The sequence below is a fragment of the Protopterus annectens genome, chromosome 6.part0, assembly GCF_019279795.1.
Source record: "Protopterus annectens isolate FY-2018-M chromosome 6.part0, PAN1.0, whole genome shotgun sequence".
NCBI classification, from domain to species: Eukaryota; Metazoa; Chordata; order Ceratodontiformes; family Protopteridae; genus Protopterus; species Protopterus annectens.
This window is the reverse complement of record NC_056737.1, coordinates 1061838959-1061859562: the sequence shown is the minus strand read 5'-3', so window position 1 is coordinate 1061859562 and position 20604 is coordinate 1061838959. Positions and strand designations below refer to the sequence as shown.

At 40.6% G+C, this 20604-nt stretch overlaps 1 protein-coding gene across 3 annotated transcripts in view; it reads right to left on the bottom strand.

Moving 5' to 3' along the window:
• The window catches only part of LOC122804679 (exportin-1-like), an 873344-nt gene that overhangs the window by 786624 nt on the left and 66116 nt on the right, over positions 1-20604 (bottom strand). For all 3 annotated transcript variants that reach the window (XM_044074681.1, XM_044074683.1, XM_044074682.1), the window contains exon 2: positions 6386-6508. In XM_044074681.1, coding sequence (XP_043930616.1) covers positions 6386-6493 — 108 coding nt within the window. In that variant the 5' untranslated portion in view covers positions 6494-6508. The remainder of the gene's footprint in view (positions 1-6385; positions 6509-20604) is intronic.

Here is a 20604-nt window from a genome sequence, read left to right as displayed (position 1 = left end):
CCGCCGCCGGACCTAGACTTTGGAATTCGGCCGACCGAAGACCCGCCTGACGGCAGGAGAACCCATCTGTTATGACTGCAGCTGTATGCACGATGAACATCAGAATATTAAGAATAGCTGAACATAACCCGTCAATGGAAAATTGGTCTCCTCTTTGGGTGACAATCTATTATAGATATATTAAAGTTCTAGGTTTCAATCCCAAAGCACTTCCATTCCTGAAGCAGAAAGAAATACAAACTTATAACATTATAGAGCCCTTAAAATATTCTATTAACCTAGCGCAAAAACTCTTTCAGTTCTTGAACCTTACTTAGACAAGCCATGACAATACTGCAACCCCTTCATAAAAACCCAAATTTAAAAATAAACAATAAGATGCTGGACTTAGTCCCTTTTCCCAGACTGAAAGAAAAAACAATCCAAGATATTTATCCCTACCTTAACTGTTCAATACAAGAAATGAGGACCAACTTAAACCTCCCTAAATCACACATAATAATCCTAAGACAAATCAAAGAATTGTGTTCCAGTTACCTCCAAAATGTTACTATGACCAATAATGACATAGAAACTTGTAGCAGGTTTTGGAAAACTATTATCACAACAAAGAAAACTATTACTAATTCATATAAAATGATAAATGAAATCAAATACCAGAAAGACCTCCTCTTCTCTAACTACTGGAGAAAAATTAAACCATCCACAGATGATCAGCAAATAAGCCAAGCAATCAATCTAACACTGAAGATTATACCCCTCAAAAAGTTAGCATACACTCAGCTCATGATCAATAATAATGCTTATTTTACACCTGCAATCCTACACAAATTTAACACATCAAAATCACCTTTCTGACAACACTGTAAGGACCAGATAGCTGACTTAATCCATGTATTTTGGAGATGTAAATGTGTCTATAAACTCTGGAACTCTCTCAAGGTACAATTACAAAAAACGGGTTATCAAACATCAACATTAACTTGGGAATTCACTCTATTACACATTCTCCCATCCAACATACCAAGAAAACAAACAAATACACTTTTAACAATTTTCCTACTAATGAAACTGTATATAGATTTTAAATGGCTAGATACGATAAATATCTCTTGGGAGGGTTTTAAACAAGTAGCTATACAACACCTTTTAGCTCATAAAATAACATATATATATATATATATATATATATATATATACGGTCATGTTCTAAGATGGTTTTTATTGTGACATTTATTAATGTAAAAATAAAAATAAAAATTATTGAAAAAAAAAAAGAAAACGGGCTCCTCATGGCCCAATTGACTATCCTGGCAAACAAACTATAAATAAATAAATAATAACAACCACAGTGCAGAGGACGTCCTTGCTCCATTATAAGTAAGAATTAGTAATATCAATGTAATGCTTTCTGCTTCCATGAGCGCAATGCTAAGCTTCTGCTTATGTGCCTATAACAGATGGGTCTACACCTTTTATATAGCTGGTTTTCATCACTATGCGGAGACTACAGCACCATGTCCTACACCAAATGTCCAGGTCATGGAAGAGATAAGGTCCTTGTTTTTCCATTTTTCCAATTTCTGGTTCTGGGGTTGCTAATTGGAACCCTGATCGCCCGCAACAAAGCTAAACACCTTCCCCTAATCCAAGAGGCTTGCTTGGTTTTCTTTTCTTTCTTTTTTCAATTGATACATCAAATAAAATTTAAAAAAAAATCAAATACATTGTGCACTAACAGTTCTACGTTCTGTTAGCACAATAAGCTCTACAACAACTCAGGCTCTTGGATATCATCTATTTATGTGAAATGCAGCCTCCTGGTTGTCAGGGTACAGATGCCAACATGCTCGTTACTAACAGGCCGCTTAACAACAATTCAGAACTTTTTCTGATTTTTCAGTTGTTGACTGGACTTCGAGATACTGCTCACTCTATTATCTAACTAATGCACACCTCATTTGGATCTACTGCCCAGTGGATAACCACAGATAGCACCATACAAAATAAGGTACTGTGGTGCAACATGTAAACACACATCATCCAAATCGAAATCGAAAGCCCTATGGATATCTGCAGATAGCACCATACAAAATGAGGTACTGTGGTGCAACATGTAAACACACATCATCCAAATTGAAATTGAAAGCCCTATGGATATCTGCAGATAGCACCATACAAAATGAGGTACTGTGGTGCAACATGTAAACACACATCATCAAAATCGAAATCGAAAGCCCTATGGATATCTGCAGATAGCACCATACAAAATGAGGTACTGGGTGCAACATGTAAACACACATCATCCAAAACTAAAGCCCTGTGGATATCTGCAGATAGCACCATACAAAATGAGGTACTGTGGTGCAACATGTAAACACACATCATCCAAATCGAAATCAAAAGCCCTATGGATATCTGCAGATAACACCATACAAAATGAGGTATTGTGGTGCAACATGTAAACACACATCATCCAAATCGAAATCGAAAGCCCTATGGATATCTGCAGATAGCACCATACAAAATGAGGTACTGGGTGCAACATGTAAACACACATCATCCAAATCTAAAGCCCTGTGGATATCTGCAGATAGCACCATACAAAATGAGGTACTGTGGTGCAACATGAAAACACACATCATCCAAATCGAAATCAAAAGCCCTATGGATATCTGCAGACAGCACCATACAAAATAAGGTACTGTGGTGCAACATGTAAACACACATCATCCAAATCGAAATTGAAAGCCCTATGGATATCTGCAGATAGCACCATACAAAATGAGGTACTGTGGTGCAACATGTAAACACACATCATCCAAACTGAAATCGAAAGCCCTATGGATATCTGCAGATAGCACCATACAAAATAAGGTACTGGGTGCAACATGTAAACACACATCATCCAAATCTAAAGCCCTGTGGATATCTGCAGATAGCACCATACAAAATGAGGTACTGTGGTGCAACATGTAAACACACATCATCCAAATCGAAATCAAAAGCCCTATGGATATCTGCAGACAGCACCATACAAAATAAGGTATTGTGGTGCAACATGTAAACACACATCATCCAAATCGAAATTGAAAGCCCTATGGATATATGCAGATAGCACCATACAAAATGAGGTACTGTGGTGCAACATGTAAACAGACATCATCCAAATTGAAATTGAAAGCCCTATGGATATCTGCAGATAGCACCATACAAAATGAGGTACTGTGGTGCAACATGTAAACACACATCATCCAAATTGAAATCGAAAGCCCTATGGATATCTGCAGATAGCACCATACAAAATAAGGTACTGGGTGCAACATATAAACACACATCATCTAAATCGAAAGCCCTATGGATATCTGCAGATAGCACCATACAAAATAAAGTACTTGGTGCAACATGTAAACACACATCATCTAAATCTAAAGCCCTGCGGATATCTGCAGATAGCACCATACAAAATGCGGTACTGTGGTGCAACATGTAAACACACATCATCGAAATTGAAAGCCCTATGGATAGCAACAGATAGCACCATACAAAATGAGGTATTGTGGTGCAATATGTAAATGCACACCATCCAAATAGAAATTGAAAGCCATATGGATAGCTGCAGATAGCACCATACAAAATGAGGTACTGTGGTGCAACATGTAAAGACAGATCATCCAAATCGAAATCCAAAGCCCTATGGATATCTGCAGATAGCACCATACAAAATGAGGTACTGTGGTGCAAGACATCACCATGTTTCATCTGTATCTAATGCTCAGTGGATAACCACAGGTATGCCAGACAATAAGGAACCATGGTGTAACAAGTCACCACACCTCATCTGGATCTAATGTCCAGTGAATAACTGCAGATAACAACAAATAATATAAGGTACTGTGGTGTAACAAGTCACCACACCTCATCTGGATCTGCTGCTTAGTAGCTAACTGCAGGCAATGCCAAACAATGATATTGTACTGCAATTGGTAGTTACTTAACGGAAGTTCAGTGTCCATCCTTGGTCTTGTATACACTCTGAAGCAGACATCACTTACACTGGTCCACTACTGAAGGTGCCATCCTCAACCATACCACTCCGCAACATTCCTGCCATAAAATGTTTTAGTATATTACAAGCTAATCTAAACTGAGGTCACTTATCCCACTGTCAACATATGTTCAACTATGTAGAACATTACTTCCCAGCTACACATACTACTACATGCTGTACATAACCGTTGCTATGTGTGGACATTACTGACAGTGGAAGTAGTCTTCTTTATCTGCTGTAGGGAAGTATATATATATTTTCAAATGGAATACAATGGTCCATGTACCCAGTCTATAAAAGGACTTCATTAAGTCTAATTTAAATAATCGCTTGCAGCAATCACAAATTCCAGCTCTCCCTTCTGTCTTCCGTATCAACTTGTCAGAAGTATCACCTCCTCAACCCATATACCATAGCCATCAGTGTGAATGTTACATAAAAAGGTGAATAAAGGAAAAATATAAATTCAGGATGTCATGGTGACAATGTCTCTACTTTCCCAAGTCAGATTTGACACCAACACAGCCATCAGGATGACAGACACACTGGAACTGAGCAATGAGACTAAAGTAACACAATGAGAGACACAAACAGTGTAACAGCCAAAACTATGTCTTTCAGACATAGCTGTTAGGGGTGTCTTGGGTGCTGCTACATGTTACTATGCCAAAGAAAGTACAAGAAACTTTGGCTAAATGTCCATTCGGTTCCCTATTGATCGACACCTAAGCGTCAAATGCTTAAAAAGCAAACAGCCACATCATCAAATTCTTTCTTCAGGAAAGAATTTGCGTGGCCGTTCTCAGGGATTTGCCCTTTCCCCAATGTGGAGCGGTCTCTGAGTTGGTATATTTAGTTAGGGGGGTGTGGGGGTGCAGTCCCCCACATCGGGGGGGGGGCGAAGCCCGCCACTATGTTTGGGTGTGTTTGTTTATTTTGTTTGCGGACGGCCAAGTGAGTTCTTTCCCTAGGAAAGAATTTGATGATTTGGCCATTTGCTGTTTTTAGCTTTCGACGCTTAGGTGTCGATGATGCTACCTGTGAGACTAGGAATTTGATATATTTAGCTACCTGCACACAATGCAGGGCTTATTATGTAGGTTTAACCTCTAGAAGGTTGAAAGATTGTATTTATAATCATACTTATGACATAAGGAAAATGAATTTAACAAACACTTTAGCTAAGCACATAGATACGCACTCTGATCATACTTTTAAATTTAGGGTCTTACAAGTTATAAGACCCAATAAGAGAGGGGGGTGATAGCCAGAACTATTTAGAAACAGTTGAGTTAAACTGGATCTTAAGGTTGAGATCCCATATTCAACCAGGACTTAATCAATCAGTTAGTATAAAACCTGTATTAGCTACACGTAGGTAAAATTGTTTAAATCCAAGTCCTTTGTCACAGGTCATACACATACATTCAGATTTTTAAAGTTTAATGTTCATACCTTATACTGAATAGGCTTGAGACTAGGAATTTTTGAATTTTTGGATTTTTGGATGTTAGCCATTGCTTGGCTTAATATTACCATCTTATTAGCGTTCAGCTTTTCTCAGCCTCGTATATGCATTTGCATTTTGCACATGTTTTACATAGATTTATACTATGTTTTAGATTGTTGCATTTTCCCAGTATATTTTAATGTTGTTGTTGTTTTAGTTAAATATATATTTCTATATACATATACATATATATTTTCATACATATAAAAGAATTTAATGTTCATATAGATTTTAATGATATTGAGTTTTACTTCAGCTTTAACAAAATTTCAGCTAATTGACTAATTAATTGAATAAGTGATTTATGAACTGAATCTAATTTGTTTGACTAAGATATATAAAGCAGCTGTACAGAGCTATATTTTTTAAAACCTGAGGAAGCATACTTGGATGTACGTGAAAGCGCTTGTTTCTATAATAAATTAAGTTTATTTTTCATCGTGGAGGTCTCCATTTGTTTTTGTTCTGTGTCGATGATTTTGTATTCGACAACCTAAGCTGTTGATGTTATGATATAGACACGTCTATTCAGGCAACTTGTGAATGAAGCATTTTTTCTGTGGGGCTTTGCCCTGAACCTAGAAGCAGCCTTGTTACTTAGTATAATCAACTCTGAGTAATTGCTTCTTAGGGTGGAGACAGAAAAAAACATTTTGCAACAACCCTTGTCTGCTGGTTAAATGTCTGACACAATGCCAGTTTTAGAATTTGTCCAGATTGCTTTCCGTTGTATGTCCTACTCCAGCCATATAAAACTGAATGTTAAGAATATAGTATGGAGTTCTTGGCAGAATGTATGGAAGTAAAAATGAATTTCTATTTACCTGAGATCCTTGTCCAGTGTAAAAAGAATTTACAACAAGGTCTAGCAAATTGATATCCATCTTTTGGTTGAAATTCAGTAGCTGCCATGCTGGGTCGTCTAGGGACATAACTGTCACATGGACCTGAAACAGGAAACATAACAGAGGCATTAAACCTGAACCATACAAAGCTACTTATCACTCCAATGCTAATCTAATGGAAATTCTCAAAACATAATTCTGTGATAAGCCGAGATCTAAAAGCAAACCATTTGCGACTCCTATACGCACTACGTTGAAACAGTGATATGCTAATGCTCTGTGCTAACTTTATTTTCATACATGTTTATGACAGAATCGTATATTGCACTAAATTCATTAACTTTGATATGGCAGGATGAACTGCTATCTAATATAAATAAATTATGGATGCTTTGGCATACACTGTAACTATTTGCTATGGAGTACCCCCCCCCCCCAATTCTAGGAAAGGTGTTACATATAAATGGCTTCCTGCAGACATTCAAATGCTGCAGTTCGCATGCAATATTTTCTGAATGGTGTATTCTCCGCCACCATTAAACATTCTCCCACCTAAGCACTACACTGTAGGTCTTCTTATAAATGAACATGTAGGTTGTTTGACACAGTCACATGCTTGCCAGTGATGCCTTCTGTCTGTCCAAGTCTGTTACTTGGAGAGCATATCTGATAACCATAAAAGGTCTTATTCTTCACCAGTGTCATTACACTTGATTACCCCTCTCCCTATTAACCCCCCCAACACACACACACACACACACACACACACACACACACACACACACACACACACACACACACACACAAGCTATACACTACAACATATTTCTGTTTCTTTCAACTTCTGTAATGTACTAGGATGCTGGGAATCAATGTGGTGTGTTCTCCAGATGCCCTGTGACACACCTTGCATTCTCAAGTCTAGTAAACTGCTCTGACATAAACTACTACTCCCCTTTCTATACAAAAAGTCTAAAATCCTATTCCCTGAATTCCTTAACCTGATCACTTACAGTATTATTGCAGTGTTGTACTGTGTCATACCAAAGATTTGGAAAATTAGCTAACCTTTTCAGCTTGCACTGCTCAACTCTAAGCTTCCAGAAAGCATTAAGCTCAACTTTGTTTTTATGAATTAGACATTTTCTACAACTTTCTGTACTCTAGACCATCATGGATAACTACACTCTAAACACATTATTTAATTTCTTCAAAGTTGTTTTTCCCTCCTTAAAGAACAAAAGCATGACTTAGCAGCTGATTTCCTTCTGCGGCATTTCTATCCAATTCATTTTCCTCTGTGCAGACCATGCTAGAGTTGAAAGAAATCTTCCCATATATTCTTTAGAAACCCCTCCCTCTCTCACTTAATCAATCCACCAGTCACATCAGAAAGTTTCTTGCCAAGGAAAACATATACAGCAAGGTACCTGATGCTCTTTTTGTTACTTTACATCCACTAGAGTCATAAAAATCATGTACTGACATTTGCAGCCACATTATTTCCCCTTTCCAGAGGTCATAAATCTATTGAATCTTCTGTAAAATTAACATGATACCCTTGCTGATTCAAAGAAGGAAGGCAAAAGGAGGATAGGATCTAAAATTCACAAAATTCTACTTTTTTAACTGTTATCTGAGTTACTTCTTTTCTCTTCAGAAAAAAAGACATTTATAATTTGTATATAATCTCATAAGTGGGCAACAAATACGGGCGTCAGTACAAACCAGGCTATGACTCTTCTACTGATGACTCTCAAACCTAACATCATTTCTCACTGTTTTTGTTCTTAACTCAATATAACTGTGATTTGACAGGAAAGACAAGGGTGAATTATTGTCAGTATCAGCATCCTTGCCATCACAGATGTGCAAATAGCAGCTTTCCATGAAAACGAGATCAGGTCAGGTTGCCTACCCCCATGACAGCATTCAGGATTAGAAAACATTAAAATTAGTAATACGTAGTTATTGTGCTGCTGGCAGGTTTGGACTGCAAAGAACATCATGGCAATTTAAACATATGCTTTATCAGTTTATGTCCACAGAGATCATCAAATTAGTACACCTTTGAATACTTTTTCTTGTTTAACTCACAACAGCACAAAACCTGTATTTTAAGATCAGTTATTTTAGATTTGCTATCAGTTTCCATTCAAGCAATGAAATTATAGTTATGTACTTAAAAACCAAATCTCTGAGCAACGAAGTAAGGAAGGCACGTACAAAGTAGAATAGTTAAGCACTTTTCGTTTATGTGTAACACAAACTTCTTCTGGTCTGAAGAAGTTTGTGTTACACATAAACGAAAAGCGCTTAACTATTCTACTTTGTACGTGCCTTCCTTACTTCGTTGCTCAGAGATTTGTTTTTTTCAGTTTGTTTGCCTTGTTGTTTTTTTTATAGTTATGTACTTACCATGACTTGGTATCTGTGTTATCTGTAGTCATCATTCATCACGTTAGGGTCTAGGATCCGATATTGGATCTGAGCTGGCATACTTAGACAACAGCTTAGCTCAAGCTCCTCCCCTCCCATGATACTCTGCTGCCCTCTAATCCCTCAGATCGAGTTTGCACTATGAAAAGAAGACAGACAGAAACAATTGCCACCAACAAAGGTCCACCAACATCCTGCTAATCCTTCAGTAAAGGGAGGGCTGGAGGGTGGGACCATGATGAACGGTGACTACAGATAACACAGAAAGTTATGGTAAGTACATAACTATAAATCTGATGTTATCTTAGTCACCATTTGTCACGTTAGGATCAGAGGCCCCAGCTACCTAAATCCTGGGAAGCCTCAAGGAAGGCCATGCCAAAGAACCATGGAGCCAAAGGAAACCCTTCCTCTAGAAATCAAATCCAACTTATAGTGGGAAATAAATGTGTGAGGTGAAGACCACATTGCTGCTGCACAAATGTCATCCAAGGATTGTCGATCCGCAAAGGCAGCTGAAGTAGACACCACCCTAGTGGAATGAGCCTTTACTGGTGCAGATAAAGGGACACCTTTTGAAAAATAAATGAAGGAAATGCATTGTGAAATCCAACGGGAGACCGTAACTTTCAAAACTCCTCGGCCCTTTCTGTTTACATAAAATGCTACAAACAACTGGCCTGAATGCCAAAATTCTTTGGTTCTATGCAGATGGAAATGTAACTGATGATGAACATCCAATGTGTGCAGAATATATTCTCCTTTATTAGAATAATTAGGGAAGAATACTGGAAGTTGAATACATTGATTGAGATTAGCTTCTGAAGCCACCTTGGGCATAAAGGATGGGTTAGGCTTCAGAGCTACTCTGTCCTTATGTAAAATTAAGTAAGGTGGCTTAATATTAAGAGCTTGCAGCTCAGAGACTATTTTAGCTGAAGTGACAGCCACTAAAAGAGCAGTCTTCCAGGAAAGAAATTTGAGATCACAGAATGCAGCAGGTTCAAAGGGAGTTTTTGTTAATGACTGTAGTGTCAAAGAAAGGTCCCATGGCAGAGAGGGGTCCTTGACAAGAGGCCATAACAGAAATACAACTTTCAAAAAGGCCTTGCAGAGCCGAGAAGAAAAGGTAGGTTCATTGTTAAGATGAAAATTGGATATTGCTGCTAACTGAACCTTGATTATGGAAAAACTGGCCCCTTCCTTGAAAAGAGAGGTTAGAAAAAGGTAAATCTCGGGGATGGAAGCCGAAAATGGATCAAGATTCTTGTTCTTTGCCCAGATGGAAAATCTTTCCACTTGCTGTGATACACTTTCCTTGTGGAAGATCTCTGGGAAGGAAGGATAATATCCTTCACTGGCGTGGCTTGCCTGGACTTAGTCAAGATCACTGGAAGTGAACAAGCCACTCTGTCAGATGAAGGGTCTGAAGGTTCGGGAGCAGAAGTAGCGATGGATGAGATATTAGATCTTCAGATGGATTGAACACCCAAGGTGGGTGCCTCAAGTGAGACCGTAGGAGGGGCAACCACACCTGCCGAGGCCAGAAGGGGGCAATAAGGATCAACTGTGTCCTGAGGCATCTGGCTTTCTGAAGTACTCTGGAAATTAAGGGCAACAATGGGAAAGCATAAAGGAGACCCAGAGGCCAATAATGCGTGACTGCTTCCCTGGAGATTCCCCCTTTAAGGGATCAATGCAAAGAAATTGATGCATTTGTGGTTGAGAGGAGATGCAAACAGATTGCAGCTCAGATGGCCCCACTGATGGAAAATCTGCTGCTCAACTACTGGATTCAAGGACCATTCGTGAGGGGTCAGAATAGCCCTGTTCAGTTTGTCTGCAAATATGCTGGATGCTCCAGGAATGTGTGTTACAATGAGAAAGCACCTCATGGACATTGCCCATTCCCACACCCTCATGGCCTCACGACAAAGCAGATAAGAACGTGTGCCCCCTTGCTTGTTTATATACCAAACAATGGCCATGTTGTCCAATAGAACTGCAATCATCCCCTGAGGGAAGCAATCCTGAAAGGCTTGCAATAATAAAAGGACTGCTCTCATCTCCAGAACACTGATGTGCAGTTTGGTCTCTGAGGGGGACCATGTCCCTTGGACCATCTTTCCCCGGAAATGCCCCCACCCCACCCTAGGAGAGAGGCATCCATGGTGACAGTGGCTTTGGAAACTGGAGGGCAGAAGGACATGCCTGCTAAGAGGTCTGGGGAGCGCATCCACCATAAAAGATGTTTCCGACAAATTGGGGTGAGATGAATGGCGAATGATAGGGGATGATGTAATGCTGACCATTGAACTGCAAAAGTCCACTGCAGCACTCTCATATAATACCTTGCCAGTGGTACCAGATAAATGGCCATCGCCATAGATCCTAGAGCCTTGAGGATGTGTGAAGCCAGAGGGCAAGTTTGCTCCAGCAGAACTTGAATGTGAGAGTATATAAGAATTACACGGCAAAGAGGAAGTGCTGCAATCTCCAAGGTGGTATCCAACCGAATACCTATGAATTCCAGTTGTTGAGTCGAAACCAAGAAGGATTTGGCTAGGTATACTGTGATTCACAACTGATCGAAAAGGGAGAGCAGGAAACAAATGTTCTCCAATAGTTGATGCTTTGTGGGGGCTGCAAGGAGCCAATCGTCCAGACAGGGAAACACCTGGAGTCCGAGCAGCTGGAGATTAGCTGCCACCACTGCCATGCATTTGGTGAACACCCGGGGGGCTGAGGTGAGACCAAAGGGCAGGACCCTAAACTGAAAGTGATTGGCTCCCGAGTGAAAGCAGAGAAATCTCCTGGACCGTCGATCGATCTTGACATGGTAGTATGCGTCCTGGAGATCCACTGAGCACTTTGAGTTGTTGCTGTGCAAGGGGAGCACAATCAACTGCACCTTGACCATCTGAAACTTTGACTTCTTTACAAACAGATTCAGTAAACTGAGGTCCAGAAGAGGATGCAGGTTCCCTGTTCTCTTTGGTACTAAAAAGAAATGGCAGTAAGTTCTGGATCTTCTCTGTCCTGTGGGGACCTTTTGTATGGCTCTTTTTTGAAGAAGGTTCGAGACCTCCTGGTGGGCCAACTCTCTCTGAATGGATGGCACATTTGGGAGAGTTTTGATCTTTGGAGGATTCTCTGAAAAGAGAATGCAATAGCCCCTGGATATAATAGTTAGCACCCATTAATCACTTGTGATATTTGCCCAGGCTAGAGTGTGCATGGATAACTGACCTCTGACTGCCTGCAGGGAAAGACAGTCGGGCAGTGCTTCAGGGACAGTAAAACGGTTTCTCAGAGAAGGGCTCCCTGGAATCTTGATTCTGTGGCCCTCCTCTGCTTCTGGGGTGACGTCTAACATTGAAATATCTCCCCTGTCCCCTGGAAGAGGAATCATCTTGAATATCCTGGAAGGAAGATTGCGCCTTGCAAAACCACATTTTTCTTGCTCCTCTTTTGGGTCTTAGAAAAAGACCTTTGAGGGGTAGAAAATCTAATCCCGACAGTCGACAATTTCTTTCCTTCCTGTTCATTGTGGATCAACGTCTCTTTCATGCTGGGTCCAAAGAGTGTGGAACCATCAAAGGGAGCATTAATGAATGACGTCTTAAAGGCCTCTGTGAACCGCTTAAGCATACCCAGGCATGACACCTAATGGCAATGTCTGATCCCGCCACCAGTGAGGAACCTTCCGCTGCATTAGAAATTTACCTCATGGATGAACTGGCTATCAAATGAAGGGTGGCCAGTTTGGGAGAAATGATCTTACATTCCTCTTCAGACATGGACCCCATGAGGGAAGTTGACAGCTCCTTAATCAAGTCCCTCTGGAGACAGGTGAAATGGATAAGGTAATTTAAGGTTCACAGGCTAAAGGAAGCCGAAGAAAACACCCATTTTCCGAATTTGTCCAGAGCTCTTGATTCGTGATTGGGAGGGTGGACAGAAGAACCCTGCCCTGCCAATTCTTTCTTAGTGGTGGCAGCCACAACAGCATCAACTAGGACTGCCTTGGACCAGAAGGTTTTATCTGATGGGGGGCTGAGAAACTGGCTCTACTGTATCTGACTCCTTCCAAGCCCTGCTGGCCATGAGGTTGATAAGAGGGTCAGCAAAGGGGACACCCAAGAGGTAGACGGGTCCATTCCAAAAGTCTCCAGAAATATGGTTTCCTCCAAGGACGGGGGTTGGGCAGACCAACCACCCTTGGCCTTAAGGATTTCAAGTATGTCTCTGAAGGAAACGTCATCGGGTGGCAATCTTGGTGACCCGTCCCCTTCATCTGCATCTGTATCCTTTGTTAAGGACTCCACAGGCGAGTCAAGATGTCTCCTCTTATATGCCCTCTTCTGAGGAACTTCCTCCGCCGGAGGCTGTGGAGAAGATTCGGAAGAGGAGGGGACCCCTATGGGGGAGGACCCCCCTCCAGAGGCTAGACCGATTGGGCTGACTGGAAGCAGGATGAGTGGGCCCGCTCAAATACTGGGGCTGGGTGGAATGACCATGAGCGTGAGAGGCAACTCTGACTACAGAAAAGTATCTTTTCACTAGCTGGATGAGGTCCCGTCCCCCTCTCCTGCTGATAACACTACAGCCAAAGAAGGGGCAGAACCCACCAGACCCCCTGCTGCAATGCACAGTGCCAGCCTGGAGCTGTGGAGAGCAGAAGCACCTAGAGGCATAGAATGGTCTGACAAAGCCAGACCCAAGCCTGCCCCATGGATCCCAGAGCCACAGCCCAGACTGGAGAGATGGTCTGTCCTGGGGGGATATGAGCAGAGCTGATCACCGATCCCAATGTGGTAGGAACCACAATGGGGCCAGAAACTCCCATCACCTCCATACCATGCACCAGTCCCTGAGAATCCAATCTGGAGGTCTGAGGAGGAGAAAATAAGTGGGGAGATGGGAAGCCAGAAGCCCCAACTCAATTTGAGCCTTCAAGAAGGACTGCATCATCCTGTTCACAGCCTAGGGAAAAACACTTCTGGACAATTGGGGGAAATGGAGGACCTTGCAGGGGAACAGTATCTAGACCTGGAGGATCTCCTCTTGCACTCCCGAGAGTGAGACCTGTGCAGAGGGGAAAATGTGCTCTCCACCCAAGGGATCTAGAGGAAATTCCTCCACCACAATGGGTTCTGACATAGCCCTCGGATCCGGCTGACTTGGAACAGAGAGCAAAACTGCATCCAAGGTAACAGGTCTCGGATCCCTTGAATCCGAGATATTTGGATCCGTGGTAACAGCACCCTTTCCTGGATCTGAAGGTCTCGAATCTGGAGCCTTGGATCCAGGGGTGGAGACCAAAACTGTTGGATCTGTAGACCTGGAGTCTGATTGGATCAAGGAGTGGACTCCCTAAAGGTTCTGGGACCTGAGGCTCTCAGATCCAACCCCGCCCCGGCTGGCATTGGATCTGAGGACTTAGGATCCGACAGCCTGGGTCGCTTGGATGGGGCCTCCTCAGCTGGAGGAACCTTTTACTTTGCCAATGAGGAGCCAATTTGGTCGGGGTAGCAGTGACCAAGGGGCCCCCTTTGACCAAGCCTTTAATTAGCAACTTGTTTCAGCAGTCGACCACAGCTCTGGGGTTGAAGGCGGTGCAAATACCGCACTCGACCTCCAGATGGTCACCGCCGAGGCAATACAGGCACTCCTCATGTGAGTTGGAAATGGGCATCTTCCGACCACACGAGGAGCATCTCTTGAATCCTAAGGGTTTGTCTGACATGGTAGAAAACCCAACAAACACAACTAAAGGACAGTCCAACTCAAAAACTAAACACGTGAAACAGTCCAAAAAAACAGGCGATCCATCCAGACACAACTAACTACCTCTCAACAACAACAACAAAACCACTAAGTAAAACTGACAGGATATATAAACCACAACAAACCTCAAAAAGGGTGCCAAATGGCCAATTCTGAAAAACCAGGAGGGGAGGGGAAGGGAAGAGGAAATAAACTGCAGAAGCAGCAGAACCCTGAACCACCCAAAGGGAGAGAACTGGAGTCAAAAAACCCGAAACAAAAGACAGCTACTTACTGACCATGAGGAGCTTAATCTGCGTCTGTCTAAATCAAGCAGCAAATGAGATTTGAGGGATTAGAGGGCAGCAGAGCATCGTGGGAGGGGAGGAGCTTGAGCTAAGCTCTTGTCTAAGTATGCTGGATTGGATCCTAGACCCTAATGTGAGGAATGGTGACTAAGATAACATCAGATCCAGACTAAGCTTCTTCTGTGTCTCTGATCAAAACTTCAAGCTCAAAGTTCCAAATAGAAATCCTAACATTTCAGCAACCTACATACAGGTTTCCCTTATCCTCTTTTCCCTCCCCAAAGTCACAATTGCTATACACAGAACACCCACATTAACAGCAGATAAAGACATCTGGACCCATGTAGGCTGCTCCTTTCCCTATCTAGTTACAACCTACATGCCCTACTTAAACAACAGATATGTCGGGTCTGCTCCAAGCAGTCTAGCATTCTGCATTTTTAACTGAAATACTACAGAAAGACTGTTCAGTCATCCTTCCCAACACTTTCTGTGAAACAAATATCTCCCCCTAACCATTTGCCCTGTATCTTCACATGACCTTTTTAAGAAAGATGGTGTCCACTTGGACTTTGCTGATACTATTACACAGTATTTAACTTTGCTTTCTCATTTTCTTTCTTCAAGACTATACACATCAGACTATTGTAGTTTTTCTGTTTATTTGAGTAGATTAGCTACTGGTTGAATGCAACTCCATCAGATACAAATGTTACTTGTTCCAATTAAAAATTCCCTTTTATGCATTAAAGAAAAAATTTTGACTCAGGTAGGTGGGGTCAAGAATTAAATTTTCCCAGACCTGTATAATGCTGCAAGTAATAATAAATAAGATGAGGTGCACTGGTAGTGTAAGAGGCTCTGCCTCCAACACTGGAAAGTATGCCTTCTGAAGCCTCAACACTGGAAAATGCATTTTTCATGAGATGATAGGACCTACACGATGACTCAGTTAAAAAGGAATCACTAGTGACGCCCTTGTGACTGGGGGACAGATACAGCCTAGTCAGAGCCACCCTGAAAGAGATGTGTAGAGTCTCCATGTGGGCTCAACAAACACAAAGTGATGAGTTGTGACCTGAGGCAGTGCCCGACAAGTGGCAGGCAGACATGGGGCTGATTAATATGTACTAGACTCTGGCTGCAAAAATTAGCTGTTGTGACTTGGAATGTCATCTCACTAATGGGTAGGGAGCCAAGGCTTGTGCAGGAGGTTGAAAAATATCAGCTAGGCACAGTTTGTTTGGCCTTTACACAAAGCATTGGTTCTGGGACAAGACTTCTTGAACAGGGATGGTTTATTTTTCTTCTCCATTGCTGCCTGTCAAGAGAAGTCATGGGTAAATGTTGGGATAATCTCAAGCCCCCATCTGGATGTTGCTGCTGCTGCTGGTGGAGTCTGTGTAGCAGAGAAAAGGGTCACCTCAACACAACTGTGAGTTGCAAAGAGGAAAACTCTGACCATTACTTGTGCATATGTACCTTAAGAACTATACAGAGCAATGAAAATTACAGTTTTTTTCTAGTAAATAGCCCTGTTACTGGTTCCCATACCATTAGCAGACAATCTGGCAAAGAGAACAGGCTTGGAGAAGATGTCTTCTGGAAGCATTCAAGTGCTTTCCCAGCTGGGAGAGCTATAAAGGTACAGCAAAACCAGACAACATTTAACAGAATCACAAGCTGTACAATGCATCTTAGCATGGATACCCTTTCTTTCTGTTTACCTCGAGTCTGTGTGTTTGGCTGTCAGTTTGGACCTTTTGTTCCTATCAGGGGGGTAAAACTTTGATATTTGAAGATGTACATGGTTTTGTGTGTTATTATTAAGTTAGTAGGTTTTAGACGAGTATTGGGATGTGTATGTATTTTCATTTGATGGTTTTCAATAAAACAAAATGTTCTGCAAGATGTGACACAGGCTCAAATGGAGATTATAAGAAACCACTGTATAAAAGATTAACCAGCCAAAGAGTGCATGCATGTAACACAAAATCTGAACTAGACATTTAACAAAAACCTGTTATAAATACAAGGTGAGAATAATAATCCCTCAAGAATATGATTCTTTCTATAAAGTCTTTAAACATTAATGGTCTCATAGATAAATACAAAAAAGAAACAGTAGTGAACTATATTAGAAAATGTAGACTGCAAATAGCTATGCATACACTTGGAAAGAACTGAACATGAGAATTTGATAAAGAAAGGTTTTCAGGTTGGTTATTCAGTGGAATACCTTGGGCAAAGGAAGAGAAGAGTATTTATATTAATTGCAAGATGAGTTCCAATAGCAATAGAAGAGGAAAAAGGACAAAAATGGTAGATATGTAGTACTAAGGGATTCTGGCAAGGGAAGAGGATTACACTGGCATGTATTTATATTCCACCTAAACCTGCTATAATGGAGCTAACGTAAATTCTAGGAGAAATAATCAGCTTTCAGAAAGGAATATTACTTATAGTGGGGGGCGGGAATTTGATTTGCAACAGTGAAGATGTATCTGGGGGACCCAGAAAGGGAAATATAACAAAGGAGGATAAATTTTTAAAGAAATTTATGAAAATATTTGTCATGGATGATGTGAATTCAGTACTAGGAATTCGGAGTGAATTTGCATATTATTTCTCAAGATGCAAACACTGGGCTAGACTAGACAGAATTTACATTTCACAGGAACATGTGCATTTAATTGAAGGTCTTGATACATACCCAATAACTATTTCAGATGATGTGTCAATAATAACTAAAATAAAAACACAGGGTAATGACATAAAAATGAGACATTGATGCTTTCCCACCTATCTGTTGAAAAGAGAAGAATTTAAGGAATGGGTGGTGGAAATTATCCAGGAGCTATTACAGTAGATAGAAACTTCTTCTGAAAATAATAGAAACTTCTTCTAAAATACAGCCAGGGAGTGGGATAAAATTAAAGTGGAATTTAAAAATAGGGTGGAAATAAAAGAAAGGGAGATATGGTTAAGAAGTAACAAGAATTATTTAGATGGACTGACAAATATTAAAGTATTGCAAAATAGGGGGATTTTCACAGAACAAGAAGAGGAACAACTACAGAATGCTAAACAGAAAATAAGGGATTACCTCAATAATACTGGAGTTTAGAAAGATTGCTGTTAAGCAACTGTTTCTGATAATAACTATAGAATACAAAAACTTTTAGTCCATCAACCCAGGCAACAAAAAGTAGAAAGGGTGTCCCCAAGCCTAGGGGAACCTATAACAAGGAAGATAACAAGAAATCCTGTAGAAGTATTAGAAGTACTTCGGAAATTCTATGAAATTCTGTATAAAGCAGAGAAATATGAAAATCAAGAAAAGGTACAAATGGAAAAAAATGGTGCAAATGGAAATATTTATGGAAGAATTAAATATGACGAAAAATGGAAGGTACTGTAAACGACTAGTAAACAAAAAGCAAGTACCAAGTACACAGTGTCGGTGAAAGCGTTTATTTGAGCAGCAAGGCAGAAAGGCAGCAGTGAGACAACACAATCCAAAGAATTAAATATGCTAAGGCTAAAGGGAGATGAGGCTCAATTAATAACCAATCTACAAGAAAGTCCCTAGGAATAAACAATATTGTTGTGGAAGTTTGGAAGCTAGGAAGGAAAAAACTGATAAGGATCTGGAAGGTTTTTATCAGTATTTTAAGAGGAGAAGTACTAACATCCTGGAGGAAATCGGTGGTAGCTGTAATGCCTAAAGAGGATAAAGATCCATCAGATTCAGCTTCATACAGGCCCATTTCAATACTAAATCATGATTATAAAGTATTTATGACTATAATGGCTAAAAGAATGGCAAAAGTAATGCCAAAATTGATAGATATGGATCAATGTGATTTTGTGGAGGGGAGTGAAACAATTGACAACATTAACAGAACACTGATGATCCAGAGGGAAGCAGAATGTAAGACGCTATCACTGTTGCTGGTGGGTCTTGAGTCAGAGAAAGCATTTGACAGAGTATGTTGGGATTTTATGAGTAGAGCAATGGAAGCATTTGCATTCCCTGATGAAATTATAACATTGATTAGGAGGATATATGAAGGATTGAAGGTGAAAATTCAAGTGGGTGGGGTCCTATCTGATAATCTCTACTTAAGCAGAGGAACCAGGCAGGGGCGTCATCTCTCCTTTCTTATTTGCATTATATTTAGAACCACGGGCAAAGAAAATAAGGGACTCAGAAATTCAAGGGTATAATTGGTATGGTAGTCAAGAAAAGCTGGCTCTACTTGCAAATGACATTATTTTATACCTAACAAAACCAGAAAGGGACATTACAGTGCTGTGGAACATATTGAGACAGTTTCAAACATTTTCGGGATACAAAATTAATGAAAATAAAAGAAAAGCAATACTGGTAAATTACGTAGCCACATATGAATTGGTTCAGCAAGATCCATATTTATGGGGACATGCTAAAATGATGTATTTAGGAGTATGGATTAAAAATTATACTGGTGTGGCTGCTAAGGGTATGTGGAAAGAGACTAAACAAAACATAATACAAAAACTGAGAAAATGGAAGCTCTGTTTTATGGACATTGATAGTAAGATACAAGCAGTTAAAAGGTTTTTAGTCCCTTTCGTCTTATACACTGATCAGGCATATTTTTATAAACCAGAGGAGAAGTTGTGGATAGCAACTAGGAGGGGAAGGCAGCAAGAGTCAAGCGGGATAAGCTTATTCTTCCAAAAGAACAGGATTGGGATTACCTGAGTTGAAGCAGTACTTCAAAGCAACACAGTTAAGGGTCCTATACAAAGCACAAGCAGAAAACTATAATTCAAAATGGAAAGAGATGATGATGACACCAGGAGGAAGCTCAAGTAAGAGGGAAAGAGTGGGAGTTTGGATGCAAACCTTTAAGGAGAACAACAATAAACATACAGAAGATTACATTCATAAAGTAGAAGAAGGTCTTTTAAGAACTAAGCCAACACGTGAATGAAGAAAGGAGATTCTGCCAATAGAGATGACTGCAATTAGGGATACAGAAAATAGGCAAGAGGGGGCAGGAATAATTGGAGAAGACTGGCAAAGGAACCAAGGTATTGGGAGCAAATAACTAGAGAGGGAAAAGTAATAGAATGGGAAGATGCTAAGAACTTATTTGGAGTGCAGGTTAGAGACTGCCTTCCCTATGAAGGACTGATATCAGAGTATAGGCAAAGAGAAAGAAATAGTGGGGTCCTAAATGAAAGACCGGTACTGGGAGAGTTTTTAGTAGAATCTAGAACAAAAGTTGCCATTAGGAAAGGAATACTTAGTGCAGCATATAATATATTCCATGATAACTATAAGAATCAATCAGAGGAGGTTAGGAAGGATTGGGAAGAGATACTAGATAAGCAATTCACAAAGAAACAATGGAGGGATGTATGCATGTCTCCCAGATATGCAACAAAATCTAGAAGATTTAGAATATTTGCCTGGAAGTGTATACATAGGTATTTGTATACCCCAAGCAGACTTCAAAGAATTTCTCCTCAGGTAGAAAGCAAGTGTTTGAGGTGTGATGGGGAAGAAAAAGGTAACTGGGAAAATATTTTCTGGGAGTGTAATGATTTGGCAGACTTGAAAAATTCCCTGCAGACTGCTCTGTCGGAGATGTTGGGTGAGCAAACTGAAGTAACCAGGGAAATGATTTT